The 22,423-nt window shown below is 37.2% G+C and overlaps 1 protein-coding gene across 4 annotated transcripts in view; it reads left to right on the plus strand.

Moving 5' to 3' along the window:
* GPATCH2 (G-patch domain containing 2) overlaps window positions 1-22,423 on the plus strand; it is a 173,202-nt gene that overhangs the window by 115,878 nt on the left and 34,901 nt on the right. For 3 of the 4 annotated variants that reach the window (XM_025892263.2, XM_025892264.2, XM_025892265.2), the window contains exons 7-8: window positions 6,050-6,089; window positions 12,465-12,535. The exons of the other annotated variant lie outside the window; for it this stretch is intronic. In XM_025892263.2, the coding sequence (XP_025748048.1) occupies window positions 6,050-6,089; window positions 12,465-12,535 (111 nt within the window). The remainder of the gene's footprint in view (window positions 1-6,049; window positions 6,090-12,464; window positions 12,536-22,423) is intronic. 4 annotated transcript variants of the gene reach the window in all.

Here is a 22,423-nt window from a genome sequence, read left to right on the forward strand (position 1 = left end):
AGAGACAGAGAAGAATTTCTGAGAAGAAATAACCATGTTAAGTTTTGAAATTCACATTTAATTATCCTGTTGACTTTCTGAAAATACAAATATGAAAATGAAGAAAATAAAATTAACATGTGACTACATTTTTTTTTAAATACTGAAGACTTCATTTTTGCAGTTACTTTCTGTTCACTCTACCACCCTTTCTATACTAACCCTAAATGGTTCCAGAATTTTTCCCTTTTTTCCAATCACTTATGAGATGCCTGTTTTTAAATTGAGTAAATATGATATATTAATTGATTTTTTTAAAGATTTTATTTATTCGTGAGAGACAGAGAGAGAGAGAGGCAGAAGCAGAGGGAGAAGCAGGCTCCCCAAGGAGCAGGGAGCCCCATGCGGGGCTCGATCCCAGGACCCCGGGATCATGACCTGAACCGAAGGCAGATGCTTAACACACTGAGCCACCCAGGCACCCTATTAACTGATTTTTAAAATGATATTTATATTTGCTTTTATTTCATTTTAAAGTATAGGACATTTACCTGAGGCATTATATGTAAATCAAAACTTATTTTAAATGCAAGTGGGTAACTACCTGTAATCCTATGATGAATTCCTTTATAAAGCTAATATTTACACTTTATTTTATCTTTTGTATAAATATCGAGTTTGCTTAAAGCAAGATTTGCCTGGATTAAAGGTTAGTTCATTGGGAATACTTTCATACTTTGAAATTTAGCATCTATTGCTTTATAAAAGTAAAAGTGGCTTTAACTTCAGATTGAGATAAATAAAATATACTGGATATATATATACTCCTCTGATTTACTGTGATTCTCTTGGGAAGTCATTTTAGCTTACAAGTATCTTAATTTTTATCTCTGGAATAAGGATAAGAACAGTCTTTTATGTAAGATATTTTTATAAGGTACTTATGTAAAATACAGAAAAATTATTAAACTAGGTGTAAAACATTTTAGGATGATGATGATGATGATGATAATGTTTTATTTGGATAGCATATTGTATTTTCCAGAGTATTTTCATATGCACCACTACAGTGTTTTTACTGCCTCTCTGAAGCAGTCATAACACCCCCATTTTATAGATAATTTGACTTTTGGAAAGTCACATGGTATATTTTATTCAACCAAAAGTCAATAAAAAAAAAAAACAGTGTAATCAGCATCTATTATGTATGATAACATGCTAAAACTGTTGGGAGAACCTGTAAATATTACGCATGAACACTAGTGTATCTACTGACATTTGGGAATAAATAGGTAGTTATTACAAAAATTCACAGAATAAAAGTTCACATATTACTGTATTCCACTGTGTACTATAGGAGAAGAAAATGAATATTTATTCTAAACACCTCCTCTATTCCAGGTTCTTAGCCTTGTTTAAGCTTCCCAAGGCTGTAAGAGAAGTGGGATTAATTTTATTGTATAGATGAGGAAGAAGCCAAATATAATGGAAAAACTCAGATTTTTCCCTCCTACTTTTCCCTCTCCTGTATGTCTTTTTTTTTTAAGATTTTATTTATTTATTAGAGAGAGAGAGACAGAGATAGCAAGAGATAGCACGAGTGGGAAGGAGAGGGAGAAGCAGGCTTCCCCCCCAGGCAGAGAGCCTGATGTGGGGCCCAGTCCTAGAACCCTGGGATCATGACCTGAGCTGAGGGCAGACATTTAATATACTGAAACAGCTACACACCCCTCCTGTGTGTCTTCTTTAACACTCATACAGAACACTTCATTTCTGACACTGGCTTTTCCTCACGACAACAAGCAAATCTCCAGGACACCAACTGGCTGTCCTGCTTCAACTCAGTTTTGCCACTAGGTACCCAGAGATAGCATCAGATGGCACAGGGTTGTGGGTTGTGGGTTGAGTCCAGGCTGTTACCTGTGCTTCTGACCCACCAGATACAAATTGGAGGTTCTATCGACTGCCTCCACCTTAGGACACCAATTGGACTTTGGCTATAAATCAGAGGTCCCCACATCACATCACCCTCCTTGAGTTTATTTAATTTGCTCACAGAATTCAGAGAAATGTTTTACTTACTAGATTACCAGTTTATTAGAAAAGAATGTAACTCAGCAACAGCCAGATGGAAGAGATACACAGGGTCAGGTATGGGAGAGGGGGTGTGGGGCTTTCACGTCCTATCCAGATATATGCCACTGTCCCTGCATCTTCACCTCTTCCCTTATCTGGAAACTTTTTGAACCTTGCTTTTTTTGGATTGTTATGGAAGCTTTATTACATAGGCATGATTGATTAAATCACTGGCCTTGAGGATTGATTCAGCCTCCAGCCCTCTCCCCTCCCCAGAGGTCAGGAATTGGGACTGAAAAATCCAACCCCCTAATCACCTAGTTGGCTCCCCTGGCAGCTAGCTCCCAGCCTCAGGTAAAGTCCAAAAGCCACTTCATTAACATAACAATGTGTCACTCTCAACCCTTGGAAATTCCAAGGGTTTTGGGAGCTGTGAGCCAGGAACCATGGAATAAGACCAGATATATCTGAGAAATACATTTTGATCATCGGAATAACGAAATATATATTTTTCCTCTAAAACCCAGTATTGCACCCACACTCAGAAAATAAAAGTAATTTGTCACAGTTCACCTAGCGAGGAAGTGCCGGCGCCTGTGTTCAAACTTAGATCTTTCAGATTCTAAAACCCATGATTTAGCAAGCACACCAGTCTGAACCTCCTGGATTTACCTTTGCAGTTTCAAAAAAGAAATGAAGGCTCCCTTGAGCATAGTTGAAGCAGTTTTAGAATTGACTTTTTGTTTCATAGGGAAAAAAATGAATGAATGAGGAGTGTCTTTACATCCTGGTCTTCTGGTCCACAGAACATGAGACCCCAAGAGAATCTGGAAGACCACTTAAGCCAGTGCTGTTATTCTTCTCATTTCGTAGAATCACTTGGTGCCTCTAGTTGTTAAAACTCTGCCCTATATCTCAAGTCATTCATTTATCCATCCATTCAGAAAATATCTGTGAGGCCTACTATGTGCTGGGTGGTCGGTCTGTAGTAATGAGCAAGACAGCATCGCTGTTCTCATGGCGCACCCTAATAGAGAAAATAGACACACACATTAAGTGTGTACTTATATACTGACATACAAATGCATTATTATATAGTGAGCTAAGTACTCTAAAAGAGAACTTTTTTAAATAAAGATTTATTATTTATTGTAGAGAAAGAGACAGAGAGTGCAAGTGGGAGAGGCGGGGGGAGAGGGAGAGACTCTCAAGCAGACTCAACGTTGAGCACAGAGCCCACCATGGGGCTTGATCTCACAACCATGAGATTGTGACCTGAGCCAAAACCAAGAGTCGGAGGCTTACCCGACTGCGCCACCCAAGTGCCCCTCTCAAAGAGAACTTAAAAAAAAAAAAAAAAGAATTTGAACTAAACATGGAGATAAGGAAGGCTTCCTTAAGGACCACAAGCCCGAGATGAAACTTCCAAGAATTAAGGGAATAGTGACGAGAAGAGCATTTCAAGCAGAGAGAATAGCTCTGTGTTCAGACAACGAAAGGAATGCTAGTGAGTGAGCACAGAATGTGAAAGAGGGAGTATTCGGTGAGACAGGAGGAAGGTAAGCAAGGACTGATGATGCTAAGCCTGGTGGGCCATTTAGGGATTCTTTCTCCTGAGAGCAGTGGAAAGCAGTGGAAAGCCCCGTCAGACTTCAGTTTCCGTTTGTTTATTTGTTTGCTTGAGGTAAGGGTGTAAATAACTAAATATTCAAAATTTGAATTTCAAAGCAGCACTCTAGCTCTGCAGTATGATAAATGGATTCAAGTTAGTAGGTACAAGAAAAGTTGTAATTTGCTGATGGTTTGAATATGAAAAAGAAAGGTGTCCAAGCTGAGTTTAGTCGTCCACTGGAAGGTTGGTGCTGCCATTCACTGGGCTAGTGAACTAGCTAGATGAAGACTCGGTTTGTAACAAAAAGAATATTAGTGGTATTTATGTATTTGTTAAAAAACATAGTAAGCCCAGGGGCGCCTGGGTGTCTCAGTCGGTTAAGCGTCCAACTCTTGATTTCAGCTCAGGTCAAGATTTCAGGATCGTGAGATTGAGCCCTGTGTTGGGCTGGTTAAGATTCTCTCCCTCTCCCTCTGTCCCTCCACACCCCCACTCTTGTGCACATATGAATGTGTACGTGCACGTGTGCGTGCACATGCACACTCTCTCTAAAAAATATGTATATATAAATCTGTGGTAAGCCCATTACATGTTAACATATATAGCATATTTTTATGAAAACTAATGACATTTTTCACCCAAAAAATTAGAACGTGCCATTGTTTGCACAAAATCACTTTAATGTCTGGCTTAATAGATGACAGCTTAGATTCATTGCTGCTTCCCCTTCTAACCTGTGGTGAGATGTTTTGGTTGAAGCATATGAAGAAAATCCAGCCTCACACAGATACATAGTAGATAAGAAAAGGAAGGAGTATTTTAATAGCCTTTTCATTTCAGATCATTGTGGATATTCTTTGATACGATACTAAAACAACAAAGAGTGGCTGTTTCTCAAAAGTTAATTATAATGTGTAATCTGAAAACATATCAATGATTTTTTTTTCTGTTCTATTAAATCTGCTCTTCTGTCTTGAACTCTGAATGGATCACTTACACATCATGATTTAGTAAATCATACATTGGTCATATAAAGGCACAATCCATAGCAGGGGAGAAATAAATATTAGTCAAGTTGTCTGGGTAACTGCAGTAAATAGTTTGTTTCTAGTTGGTAATCAATCGAGATGTCATTTACAGATACCAAAAGTGTCCATTCCACATCAAGGTAGAATGTGACCTGCCAAAGAGCATCACCGTCTATGAGCTTGAGAAGTGTTCCAGTAAGAGCAGAGACAAATCCTGTTAATGTAGGGGCTGTTTATTCCCAGGTGTTAGTACCACAGAGGCTAGAGATTACATAGAAGTCTTAGGAAATCTGCCCTTTTAATGTGTCTTGTCCTTCTGCAGTATGGTATGGTGGATGCACACCGTGGGCAAATAGCCTAATGTCTATGCCTCATTTCTGCACCTGGAATATGAGAATAACCTTATAAGAGTTTAATGAGGATAGGAAATAATACACTGTCATGTGTCAAAAGAGTGCTTGGTAAATACAAGTACTCAATATTATTGTTCTTGAAAAAACAAATAACATTAATAATAACATTGGTATCATTCTCTGTGGGCTTTTAGTGGTTTATTTGCCACAGCGTTTCTATTTCCTATTCCTTGATGTTTATTAGTCATTTTAATGCAGAATACTGCCAAAGGACTAGGCACACAGCTATCACAACTCCCCAGTTGTGAAGTTGAAAAGGTATCCCCAGATGGGTCACTACTGATGATCCAAGGAGCAGCTGAAGCGTTGTGGGTGGGTCATTCCGGGCAAGGACAACACGAGAAGGGAAGGCGTCAACTGTGCAGCGACTTCTATATTTTGAATGTTGTTGTTGAACTTGTTCTCAGCCAAGCCAAGTTGTTACCACAATGGAAGGAACAGGTTCAAGGTACCTACCTCCAGCTGATGCTCCAGAATTCACATCAAGGGCTTTGTGTGATTGTTCCTGGGGGCATAGCCAGAGGATATAATATTCTGGTATTTTTAATGTTTTTTAAAACTCCAGCAATCCAAAGGTCATAATTTGTTGTAACGATGCTATAATTAAGTTGTGGTAAATGATAACATTTGAAGATTTTATAACCAGAATTGATTCATAAAATGAATACAGTCCCAGCAGTTTATGTTAACATAATTAAATGGAAATGTAATTCTAACTGAGTTTGCTTATTAAATTGAAAATTACTGGTTATGAGCACTCTTACAATTCTGTCAAAATTGGTGTAAGTCTAGAATTACATGAAACATCCATTAAAATAAAGCATATTTAAGGCTCCATTGCTGGTGGCGAATACATTTCTTAAAGCACATGCAGACTGATCATGTGAGCGCATGTGCTTTTAGTTAGGTTCATGCTAACTCCTTTTCTCTTTCCTCTGCAGCCATTGGTTTAGCCCTGGCGCTAGGACAGAGCATGGCCAGGTAAGGAACATTCTAATCCAAAAGGAAGTTTCTTAGTCTCTTTCAAGTATTTAACTATCTCCCTTCAAGGTAGTAGATCAGCTCTATGAGAAAAGATATAAATCCCAGCTTATTTAAAAAGGAGTTGATGGTGCCTGTGCTTAATATACTAACCAAATGAATCATCCTCAGTAATCATCAGAACGCTCCCTTACCACCACCTTCCCCTGTCATGAATGTCACCTCCACAGAAAGGCTGTGGGATTCACTTGTTTATAGGACTTCACAATTTATATTATTGTTTTTCACAAAGTTAAGGTAGCAAGATAGGACATATACTGAAAAAATTGATTTGTATTAAATAACCAGCAAAAGAATATTTTTATTTTTGAAGTTTAGAAGGTGGTAATAGTTTCTTACAAGTTTATGTTATATTTTTCCATGATTTTTTTTTATTGCTCACTAGTATACATGGCAGCACAATGATTAGTCACCTTTACAAGGACTTGACATTCATTTTAGTGACCTTTACATATAAAATGAGTACTTTCTTTCTTTTTCCCTTGAATGTATTAGTTTTCTCTCCGCAGCATGCTATGGTAATTTAGGTCTTAAGTTTTTAATAAGTTTTAAAGCATATGCATTTTAGACTTGGCATCCTTGTTGATTTTTTTCATTATGAGTTATAAAAGTTGTTAAGTGGGCCAAAAATATGGTATGTAAGAAATACCTTTACATACATGAGAATGAAAAACCTCATATCCACAGGGATCATTTTCTGCAAAGCGTAGGTAGGTAGGTAGGTAGGTAGGGAAAGAGGGGGCTGTACTTTGTAATGGTAATTGGTAACATTAATATATTCATGATGTTTTATTTCTTAAGCTGAGCCACAATTGGTTGTGTATACCATAGTTCCTTTTACTTATAAAAGGAAGGTGCCAAATACTTCACTATAAATTATACTAATTTCTTAATATGCATGAGCCTAGTTAAAGAAAAATATCACGTAAATTCAGCTTTAATGGTATTTTGTAAACTTGCCCTTTTCCATAAGAGTGATTTTCCCCTTTAAAGATACTTCTCACATTAATAAAATAATATGGACCATTATTTCTAAAGAATAGATTATCCCAAAATACAGTTTTTTAAAGCTCCTTTCCTACCCTTTAGAAATACTAAAGTAATGTTATAAAGTTGTCTTTCATATCACAGTATAACTGCTTGCTTCCAGCCAAGTTTTTTTTTCCTGAAGTTAACAATCAACCAATGCTAATATCAAAAAGAGAAGAAAGTTGAGCAATTCCTTATTGTTTTTAATTTTCGAAATCTTTCTGACCAATTTTTGAATCTGCCTTTTGTTTAAACTTTGATACATGATTTCAGATTTCTGTCTTTAATGTAGGTCATTAATTAATGAGTACAGTTGATTCCTGTTATCTACAGTAGCTATGTTCTATAAAGTCGATGTGAACACTAAAGTAGCAAATACCAAAACACTGCTCCTAGGGAAATATATGATTTGGTTCCTGAGAGGTCACAGCATTTTCATTTCCTGATCAATACATATTCTTGTTTGATGTGTGTTTATGTTTAATGATACCTTATTTAATACATATATCATTGATTCTGAATACCTGAAGAAAGCTTGTTTAATGCACGTATTTTCTCTGTAAGGTCCCTGACAGTCTTGCACTTAGGAACACTTCAGCACCTCAGCTTTATACTTGGGGGCCATTTTAAATGATAAAATCAAAAAGGAGAACACAAAAATGCAAAAAAACATAGCACTAAACAGACTACAATAAAAGATACTTGTTTATACTATGAGTGCTGAAACACGAAGCAAAGGATCGCCTTGTCAGGCCTCAGCTGAGAGCGTTCAGAACCGCTGACCCAAATTTTTACCACTCTGCGCATGTCTGTGAAGGACTGCAAAAGTGCCAGAAGTATTGATCTTGGCAGTACAAAGAAATTTTAACAAATAGGCATATTGTAAATATGGAATCCGTGAATACTGAGGAATGACCATACCTGGGTGTACATACACAAACCACACAGAGACCATTTACCTTTTGAGAGATACAAATTTCTTAATTCCATGCAAATCTAACTCTAGCACAGCAAACTTTGCTAAATAAATCTCAGTGCAAGTGATAAAATGCAAAACTGTGAAGAAATGTAAAATCCTCCACTATGTTGTTGAATGAATGACTGTTAGCATGCATGCACACCTTTTCTTTTTCCCATACCAACTTAGCAACATAAGGAAAGGATAACATTACTGCCACTTTTTTTGAAATCCCACCCCTTTCTACTTCCCCTGCCTTGCAGTTCCTCTTTCTGTTCTTTAGTGCTCTATCCCATATCCATTGACAGCATGTGTACTTCTCACTCTTTTATTACACATTCAGTAAATAACTATTATTCATCAGCCATTTTCTATCAGATACTCTCTATGAAAGAGGACATTTAGAAAAACAATGTAGCTTTTCCCCTGTGGTGGTTATAATCTGGGGCAGAAAAGCAATAATGACACAGTATGTTGTAAAATGTTTGAGAAAACCACAGAGAGGGCAGTTATAAAGGCCCCAGAAGAGAAATAAAGTCAGTTCAGAAATGGAAGGAAGGAGAGACAGTTATGTGAAGCATCATTGCGGGGGGGGGTCTTACTTAATTCTCATTTTTCCTCTTTGAAAATCTAATGATTTGACATTTTGACTGAATTCACAAGTATCTTAAGGAATCATAGACAACAGTTTAGATATCACTTAGTTGTCCCTTTAGGGTGAGGACACCGAGAACCCACGTGTGAGGAGACTTAAAATTCTTCTGTAGACGTTTGAGAAATTACTGAGAAGTGGCTGCTAACAGAAATACTCCTGAGCAAATGCCTCTGAATATCAGGTGGTAAAGTGAGGATTGCTGGGGAAGAATTCTTCTCTTGGCTTCTCTTGTGTTAGGGATTTTAAACTTTTAATAATCTTGTAAAAATATTATGAAGATCCTCAGAAATTCCCAGCTCCCTTTCTGATAGGAAGAACCATCATCCACAAGGAATACTTCTCTTCCTGGTTTAATTCAGTAGTTTTAAAAAATTGTGAACCTTTTGTAAGCCTCACATTGTACTAGGTTTTGTGTTTATGAATTTTAATGTAATTCTTATATGAGTCATTTTTTAATATACGTCTGCAGGTCACTAATCAGGGAATTGTGTCTCCATCTGGCCTAAGTCCAGCAATCTGAAAGTTGGAAGGTAAGAAGCACTTCGCACCATATTCAGAAGTTCTGTTATTAAACAGAGTTGATGTGGTTGAGTCAGAATCTTGAAAATTGACCTCACTTGTGACACTGATAGTAGTCCAAGGAAAGAGAAGAATAATCAGTAAGAAGAGTGAGTAATTTCTCAAAACCTGATGAGCTACTCTCGCTTAGTAGAGCAGAGCTCAAGGATCCTTGTGTCTTTGACCATGAACTCATGACCTGACTCAGCCCCCTACCCCAACCCACCCTGCCATCCTTTTTCTTTTTCTTTGGGGCATAGCAGAAATGTGTTGAGAATTTCAAATATAAATATATGTTTTCTATTCTAATAACATTCTGGATTAATTTTTTCTCCTTTGCCCCTTAAAAGATCTAGCCCCCTCTGTTAACTCACTGGATTCATGACCCGTAGATCTGAGTTTGTATTTTTTTATCTTGGTTTGATTTTAAATTTGCAAAGATGCACCTAGATTTATAGTTTTATTGATAAAGTGAGGAAATTTGTGATGGCTTTTTAATATAGAAGTATATGTATTAAATAATTCTGATATTTGTCTCCTTTTATATACAAAGCCCATCAAAACTATAAATTTGAGGAAGAGAAGAAATTCTCATATGAATCTCATAGAAGGAGCTCTACATCAGAGTTCAGAGAAGGCGCTATCTCATTTAAGTTGATCCAAGTGGTAGCCTCTCTGAGAACTATCCAGACCTAGTAGGTACAGTCTAATATTTATTTTGGTCATTATAGTTGCATTTTCAAAATTAAACTGTAGAATTCTTTTCTTATTTCAGAATGTTGTGTTTGGAATTTTGAGTTCTTTGCTGTAACTGTTTTAACACAAACTGCAGAAACAGCGTTCACGTATCTGTCGTTTATCTTAAAATTAGAAAAGTTAGTTAACCACTACTATTAATTTCAGGTGGATGTAGAGATTTTATCATCTCACCTCTGGCTATCTGTGTCACAAATGTTGGTTTGTATATATGTTTGTAAAAGGCACTAGACTTAGAAATGCCGAAGTAATTAATTATTTTTATTTTCAGAAACAATTTCGTTTTCATGGTACGAAGTGTTTCTAAATTGAAACACTTTCAGATTAATGGACTTAAGATAAATGGTTGCCATTTTCTACACGTAGTAATAATGAGATAGTGCTTCAGCTACCTATCAGATACTAGATCTCACTCCCTATTTCTGTATTACACTTCAATCATTCATTCATTCAACAAATAGTTATTGAGAACTAAAACTCTACCAGACACTGTGCTGGACTGTGGAGATGCAAGCAGAATGAATAACTGGAAGCAAGGGGCCAAAGGTGAGCGAGAATGTGGTACACACCGCAAGCTAAAAAGTTCAGTATGGTGGGGATATGTCACTTAGGAAGAAGGGGGTTAGTGACCATTACCAGAGGGGAGGTGGGTGGAAGGATGGGTGGAACAGGCGCAGAGGAAGAAGAGTGCACTTATCGCAATGAGCACTGAGTAATGTATAGAATTGTCGAATCATTATATTGTACACCTGCAACTAATAGAACCTGTATGTTAACTATACTGGAATTAAAATTTTAAAAAAGAAGAAGAAAAAAAAAAAGTAGGGAGGTTAGGTTGGGGTAGGAGGAAGCATAATGAATTAGGAGTTGAGAAGTGTAATCAAATCATGAAGGGCCGTGAAAGCCTTGTACAGGATTTGGGGTTTATCTGCAGAGAGTAATGTAACCAGATCTAATCGTGGAATTAGTGGCTGCAGTGTGGAGAAGAGATTGAATAGGAGTGAGTCTGGAGGGAGGCCATTTCAAGTAAGAGAAAATGATGGTCTGGATGAGGATGGTAGTGTTGGGGAAGGAAAGAAGTAGATATTTAAGAGAAATTTAAGATACATGTACTTAGTTAAGACAGTCCTGAAAGAATAAGTAAATGATCTAACTACATTCTTGATGATCTGATTAAGTTCTGTTTCCTCTCAAAGATGGCCAAATGTCACTAATAGTTGATTCCAATGTCATTAAATAGTTTAAATTTTTTTCTAAAAAGGTATTGATACTGGTCAGACAATACCCCCTGACAGCCAGGCTCATTAATTATAATCATGATGGTAGCATTTGAACCGTTTTGCTCAGCGCTTCTTATGTTTTGGACATAGCGCTAAGCATTTTACCTGGTTTATCTTGTTTAACACGGCAACCATGTCAGTAGATAATATTATCTCCATTTTACAGATAGATTCGGAGGTTAAGTACTTTGCCTAAGACTAGCCAGTTTGTAAACGGCCAATCTGTTATTTAAAACCTCGTAACTTGTTAATTACAAGCACAGCTGGGATTAGAACCTAGATCTATCCCTGCATTAGTACTTTTAAGATTTCTATTTTTGTTAGGGTTTCTGACAATATTCTAATATAATATTTCTAATATGCTGTGCAACTTCTTTTGGCCCAGTCTTGTGTATAATTATATTTCTGCCTAAATAAGGTAAGCTACAGTTTGAGCGAACACACAGTAAAGAGTATTGACTGCCCCGGGGTTTTTTTTCTTTCCAATTAGTTAGGATAAAGCAAGTGTGAAAGGAAGTGGATGGTGAGGCATTTTGAGGAGGCAATCAAATGTATATACATGCTTTCTAATTATATATTTCCAAGCCAATAATTTCTTTGAAAACGAATGTTTTAAGTGTGTTTCTTTACCATGTTAGGCCAGTAGATACAGAGAAAATATTGGATCTTTCATGTCAGCGTAAATGACAGTCTCAAAAAGTTCACAGCTGAATTCAGTTGTAGAGGCCATTGGCAAGAGGTTATGTTACTTTAACCAGGACTACTCCAGAGATCTAGGATAAAGACTGAGTTCTAGAACCTCCAGCTCTGGGCGGTATTTTAACTGACAATCAGAGCGGTTTCGCTGTCAGGGAACTGTTGGATTGGCAGCCCTTGCTAACACTTTTGTTACAAGAGTGTCGGTGGCATCTCTTGTAAAAGTAGTGGTCTTTGTTGTGAGAGAAACCAGTAGGGGGGAAAAAAGTCAACGCAAGTGCGCAAATGGTGCCCCTTTGCGTGGGAGGAACACCCTTCTACTTACAAAATAATATAATGAAAATATTTTTGTTTTTATAACTTTGTCTTAACACTTTGTATAGCATCAGCTTCTGAGAGATAACCGAGCTGAGAGAGGACACAAGAAAAACTGTTCTGTGAAAACAGGCAGCAGGTAAGCCATTCAGAATCACTTTTTAATTATGCTCATTAAGTCATGTGCCTTCCTTTTCCCCCTACCAGTATGAAGGGATGAGTGACAGCTGAGTTGCCTTTGAAGTTGCTTTCTAAAGAACCAGTGTGAAATATTTCACCCATTGTTTTTAGAATCTATTTCAGGATTACTAGTAATGAACAGAGAGATGGCGTTTTATTTCTGTTTTTAAAAAGGTGGTGAAAAGGGCGCCTTGGTGGCTCAGATGGTTGAGCGTCTGCCTTCGGCTCAGGTCATGGTCCCAGGGTCCTGGGATCAAGTCCCTCATCGGGCTCCCTGCTCCGCGGGAAGCCTGCTTCTCCCTCTGCCTCTCTCTCTCTCTCTCTCTCTCTCTGTCTCTCATGAATAAATAAATAAACTTTAAAAAAAAAAAAGGTGGTGAAAAATAGTGAATTTTTGAAAGAAAAGAAAATTTCTGTTTCTTATAACTAATGAATACTAGTTCAGGATTTAGAATGATCATTTTAGTTTTTCATTTAAAAAAGTAGAATTAATCTTTTTCCCCTAAACTTACATGGTACTTAGACCTTATGAGAGAGCAACATGTATATTCTAATAATATATAAATGAGTCTATAGAAAATATACTCTTCTTAAGAAGTGCTTCTGGGTTCTTAATCGTTTTATATTGCTGAGTCAGTGTTATTTTTTTTTTTCCTTCAACAGAAAGAATTTGTCCCAGTCGGTTGTTTTAGATGTATATTTTCAAATTTTGCTTGTGGTGTTTCTGAAGACTTAATTTTTATTTAGATGAAAATGGCCATCAGAATATTGATCAGAACTACCACCCTGGGATTTACACTTACTGAATTTTTAACAAGATAACTGACCTCAGATAAATTGCATCCCATGGTTTCCCATTGGTAGGGTGCTAGCTGCTGTGTTTAACTTTCCCGAGCAAGCAATAGAGCTTTAAAGTATAATGTCCTACAAAGTAACCTCAACTGAGAACCCACTCGATCTCTGAAGAAGCGAATGTAAATCCTATGTAAGCATGCCTACCTAATTTAGACAATCAAAAACTGTCAAACATGTAAGTTGACCATCAGTGATAGTCAACATAAAATCAATATATTTACCCCTAAGATTGTCAGCTCCTAAAATTATAACAATAATCTGTATAAAATGTATATAGTTTATAAATAACTATGAATGAAATATTTATAGAAATAAAATGAGCAGGCAACAGCTCACTATTGGAATTAATCAGGCAAAATGGGAAAAAAATGTATAGGTTAGAGATGAGAAATATGGTTGTTAAAGAGATAATTAGTGAAATGGAGATGTGGCCGAAGAAATAGACTGGAATATAGCATAGAAATGCAAGGAGATGGAAAAATGAGAATGGTTAAGAGACACAAAAAAAAGTCTAAGATATATTTAATCAGAGTCTTTGATGAAGAATATAGAAGGGTTTAGCACACACACACACACACACACACACACACACACACACGATATTTAACGAGATACTGGCTAAGAATTCCCAAAGCTGGTGAAAGTTATAAATCCACAGATACACATACAGAAACACAATGAATACTAAGTAGAATAAATAAAAAGAAATCCAGGGGTGCCTGTGTGGCTCAGTCGGTTGGGCATCTGCCTTCCGCTCAGGTCATGATTCCAGAGTCCTGGGATCGAACCCCTGCATAGGGCTCACTGCTCAGCGGGGAGTCTGCTTCTTGCTCTTCCTCTGCCTGTCCCCACCACTCATGCTCTCTCTCACTTGCTCTCTCTCTCAAATAATTAAATAAAATCTTTAAAAAAGAAAAAAGAAATCTACACCCAGTAGTATAGTGTAGTACACCAAAAACAGGAGAAGATCTTGATAAAAGAATCCAGAAAGAAAGGACAAATTGCCTACAAAGGAATGGTAGCTATACATCAGATGTCTCTGTAGCAACAAGGAAACCAGAACATAGTGGACTCATCTTCAGAGTTCTAAGTGAACATACACTGACAACCTAGAACTGTGTACCTAGAAAAACATCTTTCTGTACAGAAGTGAAGTAGACACATTTTCAGATTTTCATAAACTAAGAACATTTACTACCAACAGACATTGGCTAGAAGAATTTATAAAGGATGTGTTTCCAAAAAAAATTACATGCTTATATTACTATCTCACAAGAAAAGTCTGAGATTCAAGGATGAATGCAAAACCAATAAACTGATAAAGATGTAAGTAAATGTAAACAACCATTGTTTATATAAAGTGATAATGACGTGTGATTCATAGACCTTTTCAAAAGACAATCTAAAACAGTGGACAGCAATAGCATGTTAAATTGGCAGGAAGCAGATGAGTTGTATAGCATGGGCATGGGACAGGGCCAGGAAGGAACTGGAGGGAAGGGTTCCCAAGGGCATAAAGAAGCTCTTGGGATGATGGATATCTTCATTATCTTGAGGGTGATGATGGTTTCACATGTATAGACCTATGTCAAAACTTATCCAGTTGTTCACTTTAACTGTGCATTTTTCTTATGTCAACTACACCTCAGTCAAGATCTTTTAAAAAAATTTTGGGGGCGCCTGGGTGGCTCATTTGGTTAAGCGTCTGCCTTCAGCTCAGGTCATGGTCCTGGGGTCCTGGGAGTGAGCCCTGCGTTGGGCTCCTTGCTCAGCAGGGAGTCTGCTTCTCTTGCTCTCTCTCCCTCTGCCTCCCCTCTCCCCCCGCCACTCATTCCCTCTCTGTCTCTCAAATAAATAAATAAAATCTTCAAGTAAAAGCCAAGGTCTTTATGTTGGCCTTCCAGGCCGTTTGTGACCTGGCCCAGACCTTTTTGCTTCCTCCCTAACATCGTCCCCCACTTCACTTCTTACTCACCCCCTCCTGCACAGGGGCCTCTGTCCTATTTCCCCAGCACACCAACCCCACTTACGTCTCAGGGCCCTTGCACATGCTGTCCCCTCTCCCTTCAGCTATCTTTATGGCTTGCTCTCCATTTCCTTCGAGTCCCTGCTCAGTGTAAAAGAGGCTCATTCTCCACCAAACCCATCAAACTCTGATTGATCTGTCTTCCTGATTGTCCCTGTTACAGGGACAATCTCTTTAAGCTCCATGAGAGCAGGGTCTTTGCTTTACTCACTGGTGTATCCCCAGTACCAAAAACAATGCCTGATACATGGGCAATAAATATTCATTACATAAGATATTTGTAGAATGCATTTAAAATTGATTATACGGCAGTAAAGTGCTCTGATTGAGTCCTTGTGGGGACCTCTACAGTTAGAGTGTCTGACTCTAGTCCCCATTTCACCACTTATAAGCTGGGTGATCCTGAGCAAAATACTTAACTTCTCTGTCCCTCAGTTTACGTATCTGAAATAGGGAAAATAGTCCTACCTACTTCATAAACACTGTTGTAAGGAATTGATGAGTTAGTGCCTATAAAGCATTTAAAATGGAAGAGCTCAAATATTAGCTCTTATTTCAAGTATGGTATTGTTATTTCCACCTGTGTGTTTTCTAAGCACTTGTTCAACTATTTTTTTATCCTATTTTTCTTGTACCTAGTTTAGAAAGTCAAATCATCCTATGAGACTGATGACAAAATACAGCAGGCCCCAGCCCTGTCTGTCCCCATTCTCCAATTTCACCCTCCAGAGGAAACCATTTTCAACCCTTTTAGTATATATACGCTATACTCATATATATATATATCATTTTAGCCATTTCTTCTAGTATCAACCCAAATTACATGCTTATATCACTATTTCTTGAAGTTCTTACTTTGGTATAACCTACTGACTTCCAGCTGTACGTCCTACACACACACACACACACACACACACACACACACGCACACACACACGCACACACACGCATGCACCCCATATCTGCATTTCTCTCTTTCTAGTAGCTATATCATAATCGTTAGACCAAATCAATATTCATTGTTTGCATTAATGCGATTATGTATGTAAATATTATTCATAGATGTATCACTTTCCTGTTGTCATGGAGATAACTGTCTTGTTTTTCATTCGCTTTGTTTTCTGTGTGCCTCACCCCCGTTCATCAGCCACCTCTACGCAGAAGTGTAGTTCCTCTCAATTCTTTTTCTGGGTGGCCTCCGTCTTTGAGCCGTCGGTTTCTCAGATCCATTCTCAACTGTTTGCTGTCTGGATCTGCTACACAGCAGATGTCCCGTGATCTCTCTTCATTATCATCCCGGGGATGTCCTTCATCTCTCCTACGGGGGATTTCCTGTTCCCTGGACCCTACGCCATTATTTTTCCTGAGCTTTCTGAGAAAGAGAACAGTCGTGGTTAAATCTGTGGCACTTTGCATGTCTGAAAATCTATTTCTTCTAGTCTTACATTGATTGATTCAGCTGGGAATGGAATTCTGTTGGGAGCCATTTTGCCTCAGGATTTTGAAGGCATTGCTCCTATCTGTGGTTTCCATTTCCCCTGCTCTCTTAGGATTTGGATGTTGGAAGTGCCCTCAAGTGAGCCTCCAGTTTTTCTTAACGTCTCTTTTATATATTCTTGTCTTCAAAGATTCCTGGGCAGTTTTATCAATGTGATGTCCCAAACCTTTTATCAATTAAAAAGAATTCTCTTACACTTTTCATTTCCAAGAGCTCACCTTGTTCTTTGAGCATTCCTTTCGGATATCCTCTGTGTCTTGTTCCGTGGATGCAGTTTATTTTCTTGTGTCTCTATGGGTAACATTTGTGTGAGGCATAGCACAATTTGTGAAGGTGAAATAAGCACAAAGAGAGAAAGACTTACTCGAGTTTAATTTTTGTTACAAGTTTTATTAACTGCAAGACAAACAAATTCTTCACCTTCCTTATTTCTATGTATTTTTCTGTGTTGCTGTCTTGAAAGCCATTTTCTTTCTAGTATTTTCAGTATCTTCTTGACTTTTCTTACCCCTTTTAGATGAGTGACTTCACTTCCCTTTCTCAACTTGTAGGAAATATAAAGGTTAGAGAAGAGAACTGTAATGCATTAAACCAGTAAATCTTGGGATCATTTACTCCCAAAACATAGCAGGCAGGTAAGAAGGGGGTCTGCTGTTAATGACTCAAAGCTGAGACTCTGAAGCGCATGCCAACAGTGTGCTCTTCAGGTAGGCATTCCTCACTGGAGCTCGGCACAGTATGGCTTCGCCTGGAGGGTGGTACCTCTCACCCTCAGCTCCGCCGGCAGTTTTCGAGACCTCCGTAGCCGGGTTTCAAGGTCTTACTTACCGAGGCCACTAACTATAATGCAGTTGGGTGGTTTTCTAGATACCCAGTTTATGGCGTTTTCTCCTTTTTTTGCCACACCCACTTTCATGTTCATGTAGGCTCTTTAAATCGGTGACGGGGGCAGGGGACTTGTGTTTTTTCCAGCTCTGAGACTGTCTTATGTCTAACAGTGCCAAAGAGGTGACAACCTATGAAAGCCTCCTTCAAACAAACAACCTATTTGGATAATTTCAATCCGTTCTCTAGGGAAGCTCTACCTCATCAACAACGGACTCTGTTTTTCAAGGGGGCCTGTGCTTCTTCCTCTGAAAAGGGTAGATGTGCCTTTGGATTTCTTTTTTCTTTCTTTCTTTCTTTCTTTCTTCTTTCTTTCTTTCTTTCTTTCTTTCTTTCTTTCCTTTTTTAATTTTATTTGTCAGAGAGAGAGCTCAAGCAGGGGGAGAGGCAGAGGCAGAAGGAGAGGGAGAAACAGCCTCCCCACTGAGCAAGGAGCCTGACTCGGGACTCGGTCCGAGGACCCTGGGATCATGACCTGAGCTGAAGGCAGACACCTAACCGACAGCCACCCAGGCATCCCTGTTCCTTTGGATTTCATAACTGGCTTCTCACCCCCCACACATCCTTCCGCACTTCAGCTGCCATCAACAGTGCTCAGCGTAACACATCATTCCATCATATCCAGAAAGCTATTAAGGAAATATAAAAGCACTTTATTTGTTCATATGTTTATTGTAAACATAATCAGCATTCTCCTTCTCAGACGTGATACTCAACAGGTCCTGTAATCAAACTTTTGACTGATTCTTAACACAGATATAATGTAAACTAATATAAACAAACTCTAATTATAAACAGAGCTATAATGTCATCTCATTGATTCAAACGACATTAGTCTTACACATCTTCCTTTTAGTTTGCTGCTCCATTTTTATTCCCTGCGGGGCGCCTTCTCATATAGCAGGTATGTCAGATACTGAATGGTGTGAAAAACTTTCATCATAACATTATCCTCTTATATTTATTTGATGTGTTTGCCCAAGATTTTGCATTGCAGTCCTTGAAGTTGTATGTTTCCTGTCTCACATTCATCCGTGCTGCTTATATCTTACTGATTATTCACATCTGATTCTTCCGTTTGATTAGTCTATGAGGTTCTGTTTTCTGGCATCCTTTTATTTCTTCAGAATTCTCTATCCATTTTCCTACTGTGGCATTTTGTCTTAGGTTTATTGTATATCATTTCTCATCTAATATTGAATGAGTATCTCCGTATATATCTTAAAACCTTTGAAAACATAAATAAGAACTTAGGGAAACACAAAAGTCTTTCAAGAAATAAATGCATGAAAACATACACAACTAATTTTTGAAAACCAGTACTTACTCCCTATCACTGTCAATATTTACTAGTGAACAGGCATAGTTTTTGAGTGGTCATTGCATGCACTAGATTATTAGCCAAAGTGAAACACACATACACACATTCACACTCACTCAGCTAAACCTTGGGGCAGTGCATCTAAGTGTTTTATAGAAAGAGCAGTGACATCTAGATTTATTTCTTCAACCCATATCTTTCTCTTAAATTCCAGACTTGATACCCAAACCTTCCATTTTTTTATTTCATCAGCCAAATATAATTTTATATTTCTCAAAGTTAGGAAGTTCTTTTCCTCTGCCTTCACCTCATGTAAAACTCCAATTAAATTATTATTATTGTTCATATTGTTTCTCATGTCATAACCTTTGGTTAGTACCAGAAAGTTCAATATAGCTCCCCAAATTGAAAGTGAGTAAAACATGCATTAAGTGATGCCTGATTCTGAGTGACGTGCCGTTTTCAAAAATGTCTTGCTTTTTTAAATACCTCTTTATGATTAGTCCTTACTATTCTAAGAATCCGTACAAAAAGACTGATAGTTTGACAAAAATTGACAGCAGTTTTATTGAATTATTTAGATCATGTCATGCCTTTCCTTTTAGATCTGATTTTGTTGTTGTTTGTAATCTGCTGTACTTCTTTACTTACATGAGTCCTGTCATTTACTCTGGGGAGGCACAAAGGCTAAATCACCCAACTGTCTGATATATAATTTGAAATTAAGTAAAAACACTTTTATTGTTGATATTATTCAATTCTATTTAATATTTTAAAGTGTCTTTTATGGGCACCTGGGTAGCTCAGTTGGTTAAGCGTCTGCCTTCAGCTCAGGTCAGGACCTCAGGGTCCTGGGATCGAACCCCGCATCGGGCTCCTTGCTCAGCGGGGAGTCTGCTTCTCCCTCTCCTCCCCGCTCATGCTCTCTCTTGCTATCTCTGTCTCTCTCTCAAATAAATAAATAAAAACAATTTTTTAAAAAATGAGGGAATACAAATTTTAAAAGATAATAATAATGAATAAAATGTCTTTTAAAAACATGTGTTAATTCACTTTTACTTAGTTTTTAGTAGCATTACATTTTTCATTTACTTAGTGTCAAATAATTTGATAATCCCTGGATACTGTGTGTTCTGTTTCTTATGTTAGCAATTAATAGTGAGGAGGAAGAAATCAACCTTTTTTTTTCTGTCATCTTGCCTGATTAGTAGTAAAGAGTCTCCTAAAATGAAAAAAATGACAATCGATTTCATCAGAGAATCAAAACAAATCCCATCACATTCACACAAAAACACATTCATGTCAGCCTTCTTCCATCAGGCTAGAACATTTCTATCTCCTTTAATACAGAGCATATTCATTTTCATATGATGATACAAATCACTGTGTTGTGTGGTAGTTGTAACAAATAGAATTATAGCCATTCTTTATTTGATCTTCTAAAGATCAAAAGATGTTCAAGGATTGAGTTTGCTTAGTCTTCCCCATAGTGTCATCTGTTATTGGAGAAGGAGATCTAATTTGCAACAGATACAAAACTATTTATCATTTTGTAGGTTTGCCAAAAATAAATGAAACTATTAATTACGACATTTTTGAGCAGCTGTTAATAAATTGGGACAGGATAACTGTTCATTAGGGTGCTGGTTAATGACATGGGCTAGGTTTGCTCAGTGTTGCTTTTCACAGAAATGTATCAACAAGATTAAACATCTTAACAAAAGTAAGTGATGCTTTATGTTAATTTTTAAGATGAGAAGTTACCTATTCTATGTTAACAGATTTAGGATTTTAAAACAAATCCTCCTTTGTCATATTAAAATAATGATTCAAGACAATACTTTAAAGCAACTTATACCACTTAACATTTCATATTTTATGTACTTTATATGTCCAAAATAATGGCTTGGAAATGCTTTTATATACTAATTTTAAAAGTAAAATGTCTGGTGTGTTATTGTTTTTACTTTCTAAACCTAAAATTAGCATTAAATTTCATTGTCTTAAAAAAGTTTACCCAATCCTACAGATAGAAAAGTGTCTTTTAGATTTTTTAATTCATTCATACAAATGCATGAATGAACACATAGAATATATTTACATACTCCCTTTAATAAGAATGTATATGTTCTTTATTTGTCTAATTGGAACATATTTAATTGCATATGTGTTCTAATTAAAAAAATTTGTAATAGCTTCTAGGTATGGATATTTATAGTAGCATAATTGGAAATACGCCACATATACAACATAAAATGATTTTTAAGGAATTTAATCTATTTTATACTATATGACCAAATTAGTATGTTAAAAAAAGGCACTATTCTCAGATTGCCAGTTCTCGTGCCTTCTGTCCCTTTGGCATCTAGAAATTCTGACTTTGCTTGCCAAAATTTTAAACTAATGATTATAGGGAGTTATTTTAAATTGTGACTATACTAAATAAAATTACTTATCAGCCAGTTAGAATTTTGAGAGATTGCTTTTCAGGGTAATATGAGTAACCCACACAGACAAAAAAAAGAGATTTGCCATTTGGAGCTATGTCATGTATCCAGTGTGTGGTAAATTTAAAAAGCAATCAAGTACTTCTTGGTAAAACATTCATGACAATGTCTTCCTTGAAATCTGGTAGATCAATTAGATGTTTTCACATAACTAAAAGTATGCACAGCCTCTCACCTCTAAAACAGCAGTGGAATTTGGCCATGGTCACTAATAATGGAAAATAGCACGTGAAAGCCTTTCCAGTAAATTCGTCTTGTGGAGTCCATTTCCTTCAGACAGGTGTCTGTTTCACAGTTGGCACTCTCCAAATTGGTCCTGTGATTAAATGGGCATGGACACAAAACTAACCTTTAACTCCCAGAGATGCTTCCCCTAGACAATGATGGAGGTCCACCTGCAGGACCATATATTAACAACAGCTGTATCCTCATGCTGCCCAGGTTATAACTTCATTAGGGGTACGTCTGAGGATCTGATCACCCAGTGCGTGTATGTGCCAGAACACTCCCCAAAACATCAAGCATTCCTAATTTATTAGTAAAAGAATTGCTGTAAAACTTAAGATTTTAAACCAGCAATACAATAAACAACAGCTCCTACTTGATGATTTGTACCTTACAGCCTGGAGAATAAACCTCGTAAATTCATCTGCCGCATTGACAACGCTTTGAATTTAAAAATACTATTTTGTGTCTATAGAAAAGAAATTATACCAGCTCTTGAAATTTGACATATTGGACTGCTCATAATATAA

Source organism: Callorhinus ursinus, unplaced genomic scaffold (assembly GCF_003265705.2).
Source record: "Callorhinus ursinus isolate GAN/ISIS: 27379988/994484 unplaced genomic scaffold, GSC_fseal_2.0 scaffold54, whole genome shotgun sequence".
Taxonomy (NCBI): domain Eukaryota; kingdom Metazoa; phylum Chordata; class Mammalia; order Carnivora; family Otariidae; genus Callorhinus; species Callorhinus ursinus.